Genomic DNA, 14,092 nt, shown 5'->3' with positions numbered 1-14,092 from the left:
ATCGCGTGTTAAACTTCCCGCGTACCCCTGTAATACACTTACCCTGGCTAATCGCGTGTTAAACTTCCCGCGTACCCCTGTAATACACGTACCCTGGCCAATCGCGTGTTAAACTTCCCGCGTACCCCTGTAATACACGTACCCTGGCTAATCGCGTGTATGACTTCACGTGTACCCCTGTAATACACTTACCGTGGCTAATCGCGTGTTAAACTTCCCGCGTACCCCTGTAATACACGTACCCTGGCCAATCGCGTGTTAAACTTCCCGCGTACCCCTGTAATACACGTACCCTGGCTAATCGCGTGTATGACTTCACGTGTACCCCTGATATGCACGTTACCCGCTTTGCGTTCCTTGTTTGGCTGCCCTGTAAACTGGTCCAGGGTTAGCGCAGCCCTTTGCGATGATTTAGCGATTTTGATGGCTTTTCCTTGCGCGAGGGCGTTCTTGGGGGCGTTACTGGCGCTGCTGCAGGGTCGCTGCGATACTCTGCGCCACGGCTGGTTTGGGAGCATGAAATCCATGAATACGCTGTGCGCGGAAATCGGTTTTAGCGCACGTGCCTGGCGCAGTCAATCGCACGCGGACACTCTGCGCCAGCCGCTTGCGACACTTTTCTGCGAAATTCTATGAATTACCCTGATAGTGTGTAGGTGTGAGGGTATTCATTGCTGATTGCGGGTCAAACCTTGGTTTGTAGATGTCCCTGTTTGACTATTTTCTCCATTATCCATCATCTGGACCTGCCATCAATTGGAAAACAAGAGTGATATTAAAAATGTATTGGTCTATACCAGGCCAAACTGAGTAAAGGTTGAGGGGATATAATACATTTGTTGAGAATTTTGGAATCAAAATGTACGTGTTTACTACGTTGCAGAACTGAAGGCTGAGCATGAAATGCATGTATTTCTTGTTTGTTGTTGGTATATTGATCTTCACCTTCTAGTGCTTTAACTTTGCAATGGTGCTACAGAAACCGAGTTTCTGGCTTACTAATTCAATTGGCATTGACAGGTGTATATGTTATCATGAATGAAGTTACTACGATTTGTAATATCGCGAAATGCCAGTATTTATGGGCACAGCTATTCACATCTGGCCAGTTAAATAAGGAGGATTGGCCATGCTGTGTTTTTGTGACTGTTAATTATGACACCAGAAAATACAGAATGCCAATAAATATGGAAGGATGAAGGGAGAAATGTAAAACATATTGACAATCTAGTCTTGAACACTGTAATTGACGTTATACCTTAGAAGATGTCTGAGTCACTAATAAGGCTTTTGGACTTTAAGATCCTTAGAAATGACACTTGTGTATGGAGATCTACAATGTGTATCAGCAAGTAATCTCGGGTGCTAGACTACTCACCATTTAACGGTCTAGCTGTTACACATGGGTACACACAAAGAACGTGCTGCGTGTACCCGGAACCATTTTTAAAGGCAGGCGAGCCGCATGCACACTGCCAAACATCGGATGCCACACCAGATGATTCCGGACAGGACATCTGTGGATTTCAACCAAGTAAGTTTTCTTTATTATTTATGTAGCTGTATGTAGTGGGTGAAACTATCATAGTTATGCCCATTATATTTTAACTCGTTGGAGCCGAACCGAACAGTCCCACTACCGTTTAGTGAAGGTTCAATAAGAAGCTATACACATTGCGCATACCTTATCAGGTAAGCCCATCATAATAATACCCGCTAACAGGAGAGTGACGCACATTCTGCGCTAATTATAAACATCAACATTATTTAGTAATGCTTGCTCAATTCCGTTTGTTTTAAATAGCTATTTGGCTAATATGACAAGTACAGCAAACAACGATTTTACAACTGTTCTGGTGTGACAGACATACCTGACCCATCATAAGGGGTAGGAATACACAATTTTTACAATTGTTAATCCCCTATGTCCCCGTTCAGATTGTTCAGGAATACTATGTTTGCATTCTGTTAACTACAGTTTTTTGACGTCATCTACTTATAGATTGACAATGGGCCTCATTGCAAGGTTGGCGGTAGCCTCGCCGGTACAACCGGCAAGGCTACCTCTAAACTTGCAAGAAAGTCCGTCACCCACGAATGGACAAATACCAGGGTATTCGGCCCCACCGGAGCCGGTAATTGCCCTTTCGCGGATGCCGGAATCGGGTGATCCCCATTCCCATTTGAGCCCCAGAGGACTGAATGGGAATAAGGGATGCCTGCAGCACTGGCACCGTACTTAACGGTGCTAGTGCTACATGCATGCTGTGCTTGCGGGTGCCTTTCAGGTCAGACCTGGCAGAATGAAAGGCACCCACGAGTACAACTCGGAGTTTGTCGATCCGGATACAAAGGTACCGGCCAGTTTACCGGTACCATTGTATCCTGTCCGGCAAGCTCGTAATGAGGCCCAATGGCTCTTTTGGTGAATTTCTAATCCAGGAACCTGGAATTAATCACTTTTTCACTTAGGACTCTTTGGCACCCTGGTCTTGATTTGCAAGCACATACTTTCACGCGATCATAATGGTGTCACCTGCATGTTACCACAAGTAGGGGGCGGACAGTGCTGTAGTTATGTGACTATGACACCAACTTTGGTGAAATCAAACCCCTGCCTGTTACATTGGCATCTGGGATCTCTCACAAGGACTGTACACATTATAATTACTATGAATAATGCACAAGTACATTGAAAGCCATAATTGGGTGGCACGAACAACAAATGAAAGGACTCCAATTGAATATTTCATTTAATAATTGGTAAACTTTGTGTATATGTTTCCATGCTTCGTCTGTTACTTCACCTACATACCCAACTCCACCCTGGTATGTGAAATTTATTTATTACCGATGCCATGATTTTGCTCTTTATTTTCATTTTATTTTAGTTAACAACAATTTTTGTGTTGGCTGTTACTGTACAACGTGTGCAACAGATTGCTGTGTAAAAATGAATAAACAATCATTTGTGTTGCTAAGCGCATTGGACTAGTATTTTCAATGTTGTCTTGAGAATTTAAAGTAGCATTTAGTGAGAACATTTTTGATGAATGAAGTCTGCAAGAAGAGATGTTGCTATTTTGAAAACCAACAAAGCTATTGCAAAAAAGACAACAAATAGACATTTTAGCTGGAGAGTATTTACTGAAAAAGTCTCCAGCAAACAGTTATCTGCCGTAGTTACCAACAAAGCGGAAAAGTCAACTACACAGTTTTTAGCTGTGTCCAAATTACTTTACTTGGAGGGGTGGGGACTCGAATTAAACTTTTGCTGTAGATTTATTTTGCCAAAGTGAGCAATGATTCTTTTACTAGCGTTTTCCACTACTTTCTTTGTAATTTTGTCAGATTCAAAATTGGGCAGAAAATGTATAATTTTCCAATTTCACAATTGAAAAATGATGAACGTTGCCCAATTCCACTTGTTGAATTTAGATTTCACCTAACCATATGAAAAATGCAAAGAATTAAGTATTATATGTCTGGGTACATACCTGCTGATGGCAGGTTCTAAGAGTTTTGCATTTTCGGATTAATTCAGCAATATTTTCTTCCTTGATTTTCAGTTCGGCTTGTAAATCTTGAATTTGGGCTTGCAAGGAGCTCACAGATTGTGTCCCACTCAGTTCTTCTGCGTTACAAGTAACTCCATCATCATTTGAGTCATTTCTGAATCTTGATTTTGCCTGCACAATGAAGTAGACACCTGGTCATTATTATTATTATGAGTAAAAGGGGGGGGGGCTACATGAATTCATTATCATTATTAGCAATACATTTGTATACACTAAACATTAACTTAGTATGGTTGAGGCTTGTTATAGGGAACATGTTTGATTTTTGAAAAATATGTTTACTACTTTTACTAATGCCCAATATGTACTATATTACCTTAGTCCAGTAATCTACAAGTCCACTTGTCCGTAAGCATTGCAATGTAGGTTATGTCAGTGGCATTATGAGTAACACGTGTTCATAATGACCTCTGGGTATTAAGCGTGTTATAAATAACCTATCAAATCATATCCTACCTTAACCACCCTCCCCCTTCCCTCAACCACAGAACCCCAGGTCAGCAGCATCAGGAAGGTGCACAACGTGAACTTCTGCAAGAGATGTGACATGGATGGTGCTGTTCGAAACTCTTCCATGACTGTATGCAAATACAGTGGGAGCCCCTCCACTAAGAACGAGCACGTCTATCCATCATGTTCTATGGGTTTCTCAGGAGGGTCTACAACTACTTTTTGGCTCACCATACCTTTCACTAAGGAGAAATAGCCAGTTGCATATGAGTCTGGTCTTGCCCGCGTTGACTTGACCACCCTTTTTCAGCTCCTTTATCATAAAAGGCTGAGGTACCAATCTTGCATATTGTCTCCTCTTTACGCCTGCCTCAAGACTTGAACTCTGGATCGCTTGAGACTTTGTGTCGCCAGTCTGTATAGGTGAAACTCTGTTGAGGGCGTGAAAGGAGTACACTTGAAGGGAAAATAGAATTCCATATGGACCTGTACAGTGCGGGATAACCCTGAGGCTGGAAGTTCCATGCCTTTTCTAGATATTGAGGAGAGACAATGTGTTGTAGTCTTCTTTTGATGCTCTTTTCAGTATTGTTCCAGCAAGCAGATTCTTGAAGCATTTAGTATGCATAGCTAAAAGCAGCTGCTGCTGTCATGGGCAGGCAGCAGATGTAAAGCCAGCATCCTCACTCCCATTGTATTCCACAGATGTCTTATGAATCATGTTGAAACATCTAGAGGAGGACAGATTTCAATAGTATCTCAAATCTGACTGCTGAATTTCACTGGACGTCCTTTATGTATTTAGTTAATGTATTTATTTCATTTGTAAAGCGTGCAAACAGCAGAGAGGCATCAGGAGCTGGTATAGGTACAAGTGTTTATTTGCATTAGGTTTGACATAGGAAAGCTGTTACATGAATTATCATTGGTTATGACATGCAGTAGGTTGTGAACATTAGTTTTGACATAGAATGGATTTTACAGGTGAGGACATTGCAATGGTTATAACAATTGGTTATAACATACATTACATTAGTTACAGGGAGAAGACACAAGGCTTGTTTCAGACTTAGGAGAACAGTTGTGTTTTTAGCGCTTTACGGAATACCCAGTAGGATTTTGTAACTTTAAAATCTGGAGCAGTACTCCATGAACTAGTAATGGTCCAGTCTTTTTCCATTGCTTCCCTGTGACTAGTGTGATGTCTTTTCTTGGTTTCAATGCTAGCCATCATCATTAAGAGGCTGCTCCCCGCACACATTATGTGGATATCAGAGGGACAACTGAGAGTAAGAAATAGCACCAGACAGCAACACCAGACGTGCACCTACATGCTCCTATAAATCACGTATCAACTTTCAATGCAGTATCTGAAGTACATTGAAGACACCTTTAAGGTACCCTAGCCTCATTCTGGACCTTCACCAAAGACTAAGGACAACACTCTCTAATGCTAGACAAGTCCTATAAATCAGCTACTTAAAAGCACTAAATACAAATTAAAATAAATATATAAATGAAATAAGCTACTTAAATTCAGTTGTGTTCCCAGAGACATATATCTAACTTCACAGACAACACTCAGAAATTATATGATATGATATACGTCATTTATAACACACCTGTACATAAGTGTTTCTAGGTGCGACAAGACACGGGAGGGAAGACAGGGAGGACAAGACAAACAAGCTTACTAGGCCTTGTGTCATTCAGATTGTGCAAGTGCGAGAATGAGCAGTGCAAGGGGAAATGAAAGGGGGAGTAGAAGGGAGAGGGGAGGGGAAAACAGGGCAGCAATGGACTGAGTAAGTGCAGCCAGGGTAGCGCGGCTCTGGGTAGTGCAAGGAGAACAAGGAACTGTAGGGTTACAGTTACAGCCCCTAAGTGCGTGGTAGTCCCAGTGGCAGTGCAAGTGTGATTGATCAAGAAAGAGCCTGGTACCAAGTGAGACTTTGAGGGTATCCAAGGAACCAGTTGCTGCAGCAGACAGGTAGGTCAGGTAGGTCAGCAGGGGAGGGAGAGAGAGCAAGCAGAGGAGAAGAGGAAGGTTTTGAGCTGCTTCTGGAACATCAGATGGTCCGTCTCAAGTTTGAGAGGGGCCGGTAGGCTATTCCAGAGAGAGCCGCCTGCAGAGGAGAGAGATCTACCCCCACTCTCTGCCTGGAGAAGCCTCTAATCCTTAGAGAGTTGGAGGTAGCTGAGTGAAGGGCTCGAGAAGGAAGGTATTTTGTAAGAGAGCATTCAATCTAGTGCAGGCTGGGCCCCAGAAATCCTTGTGGACAATGCAAAGGATCTTGAACTTGATCATTGCAGCCACCGGGAGCCAGTGGAGAGATTTCAGGACTGGTGAGATACTGTCTGTGGGCTTGAGGCCAAAGATAAGTCTTGCAGTCCTGTTCTGGATTAGTTGCAGAGAGCGGAAAATAGAGGAAGGCAGATTGAGAAAGACGCTGTTGCAGTAGTCCAGCCTAGAGAGAACGAGCTTCTGGGGGAAAGTGAGAAAGGGAACAGTTCCTTTGAGGAGGTGCAGCTGGTAGTGGAACTTCTTGGCGATGGTAAAATGTTGATGAAGATCACATCTGGCTTTTGTTCAGAGTAGTCCATCCAAAATAGTAGATTTATTTAATTTGAATAGTTTGGCTGAGTCTGAAATGATTGTGACTTTATCACGTGTATGTCATTGAAAGATTTGGCTGCCCACATAGGCCTTTTCCTGTGTTTTATTCGTCAATCAGTGCTGGTGCATTGCATATTTACAATTTAGTTATTCCATCTGGCAAGTTCGGCCTGTGCCGATGAGAGGTAATTTTTACAATGTGTACACTGAATCAGCAACATTAAAGGACAGAACAGCCAACACGTGTTTCAACCAAAGGAAGGGTCTTTCTCAAGGCTGTGGTAATGAGTGAAGGCCACAATAGAACAATACAGTGTGTTGCAATTACCCAAAAAATGAAGCCAAAAGTTGGTTTTATCGCGGGCCAATATTATAGGCAAAAACATACATTGGTTGAGAAGGACCGCGGTGTGAATTGGTGAAAAGAAAAACATGTGTGTCATATTATGGAAATCATTGGCATAAATTCATTGATGGTAGATCGGTTTTGAATATGTGAGAGAAGAGAAAAGAGGGGGCGAGAGGGAGAAAACAGGATGAGAAAAAGATAAATCAGAGTCTACATTGGGCCACCCCTGGCTGGGCATTTGTTGATACTATTTTGTGATTTATATGAAGGAGAATTCCTTGAATGCCAGGATGCTTAAATATATGTGAGCTGTTTTGTGTTTGTGCTAAGTGGGGCTAACGGGTGTGATATACGGTACTGGTTTATATTAGTGAGAATGGTAAAGACACGTGGGTCACATGCACAATGGATGGTGATTTATTATTGAGTGGGGCTGTGCTTTTGTTTCTTATCTCTTGCCTGACTTGGAGTGTCAAACTATTGATAGCCACAGGTGACCTTATTTCGGAAGAGTGCCCGGGTGCACGGTCTCTGTGTGAGTTTAGGCTTAGTTACTGTGGTGGTGAGGTTTATGGGTGGTGAAAAGAAATATTCTTGTGGGATCATATCCCATTTAACCAAGGGGGTGTGGCTTACGAGGTCCACTGGTAGAAATGATCCTGGGGTTGGGGGACCGCTTGTAATGTAAAAGTAGTGCGCATGATGGTCTCTAATTGAGGGGGAAAATGAACAAAAAATAAATAATGAACAAAGTGTTCACTTTAATATCACTTATCAGTACTTTTTTATTATTTGATCATGGTCTGCCAGGGTGTCTGGGACTATCCCTGTTATGAGAAAACATTTTAAATACAAGACATGGTAAGGAAAACATAATCTTACGGATGTCTGTAGTGGCTTAAGTCTTTGTATTCATGAATCATTGGCATAAATACTGGGGCTTGCTGCAGGTGCATCAAACTTTTCTAATGTCACCAGTTAGTTAGTGCATTATTTAATAATACAAGCCTGTCTGTGTGTTAGGCAGATGTGAAATCTGTAAATATGATATGATATGATATGATATGATATGGCATTTATAACGCGCCTATACACAAGTGTTTCAAGGCACGACGCAGCAATGGTGGGGGAACAGAGGGAAGACAGAGACAACGATCCTACTAGGCCAGGTGTCATTCAGATCGTGCAAGTGCAGGATAGAGGGGAAGGGAAAAAGTGAAGGGTGAGAGGGGAGAAGGGGGAAGGGACAGTGCAGTACATGGGATAAATAGAATAAATAAACAATAAGAGAGGTACGGCCAGCTGGTGGCAAGTGCAAGGGTAAGTGCAGATATCAGGTGTCATGTGCTGGTGGGGGACTGTAGGGATACAAAAAACAGTTCCCAAGTGCGCAGGCTGCCAGGGAGGCAATGCAGGAGTGCAACTAGTGAGGTGGGGGACGTGGGCCCCTAAGTCAGAGGGTGGCCAGGTAACCAGTGCAGTTTCAGCCAGGAGTTCAGCAAGGGAGATGAGGAGAGAAAGCCGAAGCAAAGAGGAGGATTTTGATGTGCTTACGGAACCCGAGATGGTTCTCCTCAAGTTTCAAGGAGGCAGGGAGGCTGTTCCAGAGTGAGGCCCTAACCGAAGAAAGAGATCTACCACCAACTTGTTGCTTAGAGAAGCGACTGACCCTGAGGGAGTTGGAGGCGGATGAGCGAAGAGCTCGAGAAGGAAGATATTTAGGAAGAGAGTTGAAGGTATTAAGGCCCCAAGCCCCAGAAGGCCTTGTGGACAATGCAGAGGGTTTTGAACTTAATTTCAGTCTTGGAGAGATACGCTCCCTGGACTTGAGGCCAAGGACAAGTCTTGCAGTCCTGTTCTGGATGATATGCAGAGGGTGGAGAGTAGAAGCAGGCAGATTTCGAAAGAGGCTGTTGCAATAGTCCAGCCTAGAGAGAACCAGAGCTCTTGAGACAGTGAGCTTCTGTTGGGAGGAGAGGACAGGAAGAATAACTCTGAGGAGGTGTAGCTGGTAGTGTGACTTCTTAGAGACGTCAGAGATGTTAGGAGAGAAGGAGAGAGTGGAGCCAAAGATGACCCCAAGGTTTTTAGCCTCGCAGGTGGGACCAGGAGGAGGGCCAAGAGAGGCTGGCCAGAGATTGACAGGAAAGGAGGGAGCGAGTGTGCCGACAAGGAGAATCTCAGTCTCACTGGCATTAAGGCATAGATCATTGGCGGCACACCACTCCTGGATAGCAGACAGTCAGAGATGAGAGAAGGAGAAGAGGTGGATGAAAGTAGCCTGAAAATGAGCTGAGTGTCATCCGCATAGCACTGAAAGTTGGGGCAGAGAGCAGCAATTTGATGGGCAAGAAGTGCCAGGTATTGGTTGAACAACCACAGAGAGCGGTTAGACCCCTGGGGGACACCACCGGTAGAAATAAAGATAGAGGAAAGGAAGGACACAAGTTGGACATGGGAGGGTCGATCGGAGAGGAAAGTGGTCAGCCACGCCAGGGTCTGACTGGTGATACCCAGGTTATAACGGAGATGGTTGAGCAGAGCAGTATGGCATGGTTGACCATGTCAAAGGCAGAAGAGAGATCAAGTAAGATGAGGACACAGGGGGTATTGGAATCAATGTTGGAGAGCAGGTCTTCATGGATGTTCAGGAGAGCAGTTTCATTGCTTCTGACAGGTCAGACCCAGACTGGTAGTCATAAAGACAACCAACAGATTCAGTGTGAAGATTAAGCTGTGAAATGGTCAGCTTTTCCAGGAGTTTGCCCGGGAAAGAAGGGATGGAGATAGGGCGATAGTTAGCTGGGCAGGACGGGTTGGCAGAGGGTTTCTTAAGAAGAGGGTGCACAAGGGAGTGCTTCAGGGGGAGGGGAAGACTCAGGTGGCAAAGGAGTGGTTGCAGAAGTCAGCCAGAGCAGGAGCCAGGGAGTCAATGTAGTCCTTGATGGTTTTGGAGGAACAGGGATTAACCTGTTTTGATGAGACTTTCATAGATCGGATTTGTCAAGAAACCTTGTCTGGGGAGAACAGGAGAAAGGCAGCAAAGGAGGGAGGAGAGGTAGCCGAAGAAGGGCCAGAGGAAAAGCAGGGAGTAGAGGGGGCAAAATACTAGGTTTACTAAACCGGGACAGATTCGACCCACAGTATCTGTCAATTTGGTACACTTGTTGCAATGAGCGGGCCCCACGGGGCGATAGCTTACCTTTGGATTGTTGTGTTAGGGGAGCCTTGGTCCAGGAGCTGCTTCTCCGCAACGTGCAGGAGGATTGGTGCTCTGTCACGTATTAATGATGGGCTAGATAGCGGTAGCGATCATAAAAGCTACCCTGCGGCTATTAATAGTTTTACTCTGCAGGTCAGTCAAGAGATATGAGGAAGCCCATTAGGATAAGCCTGCAGATGCTGTTTGTTGCTGTTCACTGGGTGTTTGTTTGAAATAGTTAACGAGAGAAAGAAACCTAGTTACCTGGCAACTGTGGTGATCAATGGTATGCACAAAGAAAAGCCAATAGAAACGTGAGACGTCTATTCACGCAGTCAGTGAGAACCTCTGATACTTTGTAGGTACAGCCTTTCAGGCTTGTAAAAACTTAATTTGTATTACCAACGCAGTGATAAGTGTCTACGTCTTTGCAACTGGTCTGTTTTCCTACGGCAATCTAGTTTTTTTTCTCAGGCCAAGCTGAGCGGGGGTGGAGTCAGACCTGCGTGCCTCTCGAGCCGGTCCGGCGTGCCCCCTTTGCTTTAGGTTCCTCGTCTGGGCTATATAACTTTGGCAGCAGCTGTTGAAAAACTGCCTGGAGACTAATTTTGCTTTATTACTGTTTTCAAACCCTAACATTTTAACACTCTGATATGTTTTAGAAATATATTTGTTATTGTGAATATTTGTATTTGTGCATATTACTCACAAGGTACTTTGCAAATTTGTATCGATTTTAACAGTATTGTTCACATTGTATTCTGATAGCCTTTGGTCTGATTGAAATAGTTGGAGTCGCTGTTGTTAGAGACCAAAGAATGGCTAAGTGAAAGGCAGAAACACCCTTATCACCAGGGATCAGCAGAAATAAAATAACCAGGATGTTAAATCCTATAAAGGATGTGAACTCTTTGATCACCGAAATACAAGGTTTAGTATTCAACATTGATGGTATTGAATGTATAAGAAAGGATGTCCCGACAACAATAGGTGGTGGGGTGCAAGAGCAAGAAGGAAACGTTAATGTCACTGCACAAGTACCACAGGTCAAATCGGTTCATCGAATTGCGTTACAGTTTCAGGGGCACATGGGGAGAGATTTGATAGACTTTATTGAACCTTGCGACCTGTTGGCATCAGAAGGTAGAATTGGGAACAACTATCGATCACAAAGCCCCAAAGAATATCTGTTGGCACACTTTGAAAGCAGCCAGAAACTGGGGCAGGAGGAGAAATAAATTACTTGTTACCTGTGGTGGACCCAAGTCCAAGGGAGGGGGTGTTTTGTGGTACCACAGTGGTGATCTATTCCTAAAAAAACAAGAATTCCGCCTATGGAACGAACCGAGGGGCCTGAAGTGATAGCACACCAGTGAACTTCAAGACCTCAAGAGGAAATTAAGGCATAGTAGTAAGCGAAAATGGCCCTATACAGGAAAGAGGGACGACAGAGATTAACCCCATATTTCGTGTTGCAAATAGATTTAAACCCCTTGCAACGGAAGGGCTTGGGATAACCAGGAAAAAATGTACCCAGATAAGGGAAAGAGAGAACAAAATTGAACTAAGGAAGGAGTAAAGTCAATTGGTCAAGGCGGAACGCGAACATCAGTCTCGGGTTATAAACCCATAAAAACATCGCCGATTGTGAAAAAATATGGTGACCTAGGGACTCAGACTTTTCTTATTAATCTAAATCAAACTGCAGGCCATGTATCAAGCAGAATGAACTTATCTAAAGAGGAAATCTTTTTGGATCTAAAAGACCTTATAGAAAGTAAAGCAGGGTCTTTTCTAAAGGATATAATGAATGAAAGCAGAGAGATCAAGGAAAGGGTAAATTCAATAATTGTCAAGGAAAATATACAGAAAAGTGCTGGGGAGGACACAGAAGATTCCATGCCCAGACTCACCCATGAACTAAAATATGGTGCAAAGGAAAACATCAGGGGCCCCCTGCCTAATTTATTACCAAGGCATAATATGTATACATGGGAGTCAATTCCAATTGTCCATTGACAGGACCAAATCATACTCAATTAGGAGGTCATCAATTACCTCGATTTAAAAGGGTCAGAGAAATGGCATGGTAAGCAATGGTCACCCCTCTGTTGTTATGGTAAATGTCCCTCGACTAACACCCAGATCATACGAAGATCAGGAGGCCCTGATCAATAAATGCATGCACTGGTTTTGACATAGTAGGGGCTGTCTATCCATAATAGGAGAGGATATTGTAAAGTGTTCCGATGCCCTAACCCACAGTCTGGACTCGACTGCATCCAGTGGACTAGACTACCTCCAGGCATATCTGCGTTCCTGTGACTTACTGGAGGGGACCTTGGGAATCAATCTCACGACCTGCCCAGATAGAGAATATAAGGATAGCTCTGAAGTCAGCCGAATCCTTTCAAAATACTTTAAAGAGGCTGGGGCAGGATCCTTTGGGGTCGGACATGCGATGAGGAGGGGACACAGGGAGGAAGGTATTATTTCAAAGACATCTGCTCCTTAGGGTATTCTGAGTACAGTTGACTGACTGGCTAGAGTCTCAGGTAGTGTAGCCAGGATGCCCGATTTTACACTCCTATCATGGAATGTGGAGGGATTTGATAGGCTTTTAAAAGACAAAGATGGGTGCTCTTTTGTACGTGGATACCAGGTAATTTTATTACAAGAGACTTGAGTATGCACACCAGTTTTATTCCAGTTTTTTTCCAGGGTTATAAAACCTTCTGTATCCCAGCAGTAAAAGGACCCAAGGGAAGGCCTAGTGGGGGACTTATGAAGGGTGGATGTTACCTTGAGCTGGAAGATTGTTAGCCTGGCAACTAATTGTGTAGATCTACAGCACATATTATTGACACCTAGAAAGGGAAAAACCTTGCATCTGTTTAACGTCTATAACAGGCCTACAGGCCACGGAAAATGGAAGTGGTGGAAGAACTGCAAGGAATAACTGACTCCAAGGCCTTTGGAAGACCAGAAAATAATAGCATCATCCTGGCAGGGGACCTTATCTTGCAAATAGAGACATTAGCGGCACTAGAGGAACTCTGGGGGCGGACCAGGACACCGTCTAGGACATTCCTGTGTTGGAGGCAGTCCCTCCTAGCAAGGCCCATTCCGTAACGATAGATATGGCTTGTTCTCGCTACAATTTAAACTTGAGGTTATGTGACGGGTGGTTTCAGAATGATCAACCTGTGACCAAAACATTTAGAGGAAATAAGAGGGACTCTCTAATAGATTATATTATAATCTCGGGGAATGACTGCGCCTGGGTGAGTGACTTGAAAGTGAGCATTACCTTCTAGTAATTAAAATCTGAGGAGGCTGGTAAGGTTTGGGAAATACCCAGGAGCCAAATAATACTAATGTTTGCAAATCAATCGAAAGTGATGGATCAGGAACTGAAGCCAGACATATATAGTCATCAGTAGAGTTGGAACCCCAAATAATGTGATCATGAGTGAGTTTGAGAAGCACAGTGGTAATTTGACCGTGCATATAACATTGCCACTGGTGGTAATAAAGAGGAACATACTGACACAGATAGGCTGATACGACCACTTATGTAGAGAATTAAAGAAAAAAAATGATGTCCTGGGTCTGTCGTGCAGCCCCGGGTATAGATAGAGTCAAACTGTGCTCCTCAAGAGTCGAAAATAAAAATCTAATTAAAACAAAGAAAATAGCATTTGCCCAGGATCAATGGAGTGCTTTCTACATTGCACTTGAGTGTGGGCATAAAATACTATTCTGGAAGTTGGTCACCTACGGGAAGCTGAAGAGAGAATATATGTCTCAGGAGGATAGCTCAGCAGCAACGTGCTCACCTTGGAAGCAAAACGACACGGAGCAACATAGGTTCGATCCCCGGGTCCGCGTTTAGA

The 14,092-nt window shown here is 43.8% G+C and overlaps 1 protein-coding gene across 1 annotated transcript in view; it reads right to left on the bottom strand.

Annotated features, from left to right (window-relative positions):
* The window catches only part of LOC138467284 (uncharacterized), a 504,409-nt gene that overhangs the window by 35,161 nt on the left and 455,156 nt on the right, over positions 1-14,092 (bottom strand). Inside the window, exon 7 of the mRNA XM_069607283.1 lies at positions 3,498-3,689. Coding sequence (XP_069463384.1) covers positions 3,498-3,689 — 192 coding nt within the window. The remainder of the gene's footprint in view (positions 1-3,497; positions 3,690-14,092) is intronic.

Source organism: Ambystoma mexicanum, chromosome 4q (assembly GCF_040938575.1).
Source record: "Ambystoma mexicanum isolate Mex_15411 chromosome 4q, UKY_AmexF1_1, whole genome shotgun sequence".
Classification (NCBI taxonomy): Eukaryota; Metazoa; Chordata; class Amphibia; order Caudata; family Ambystomatidae; genus Ambystoma; species Ambystoma mexicanum.
This window is presented reverse-complemented; position numbering and strand designations above follow the sequence as displayed.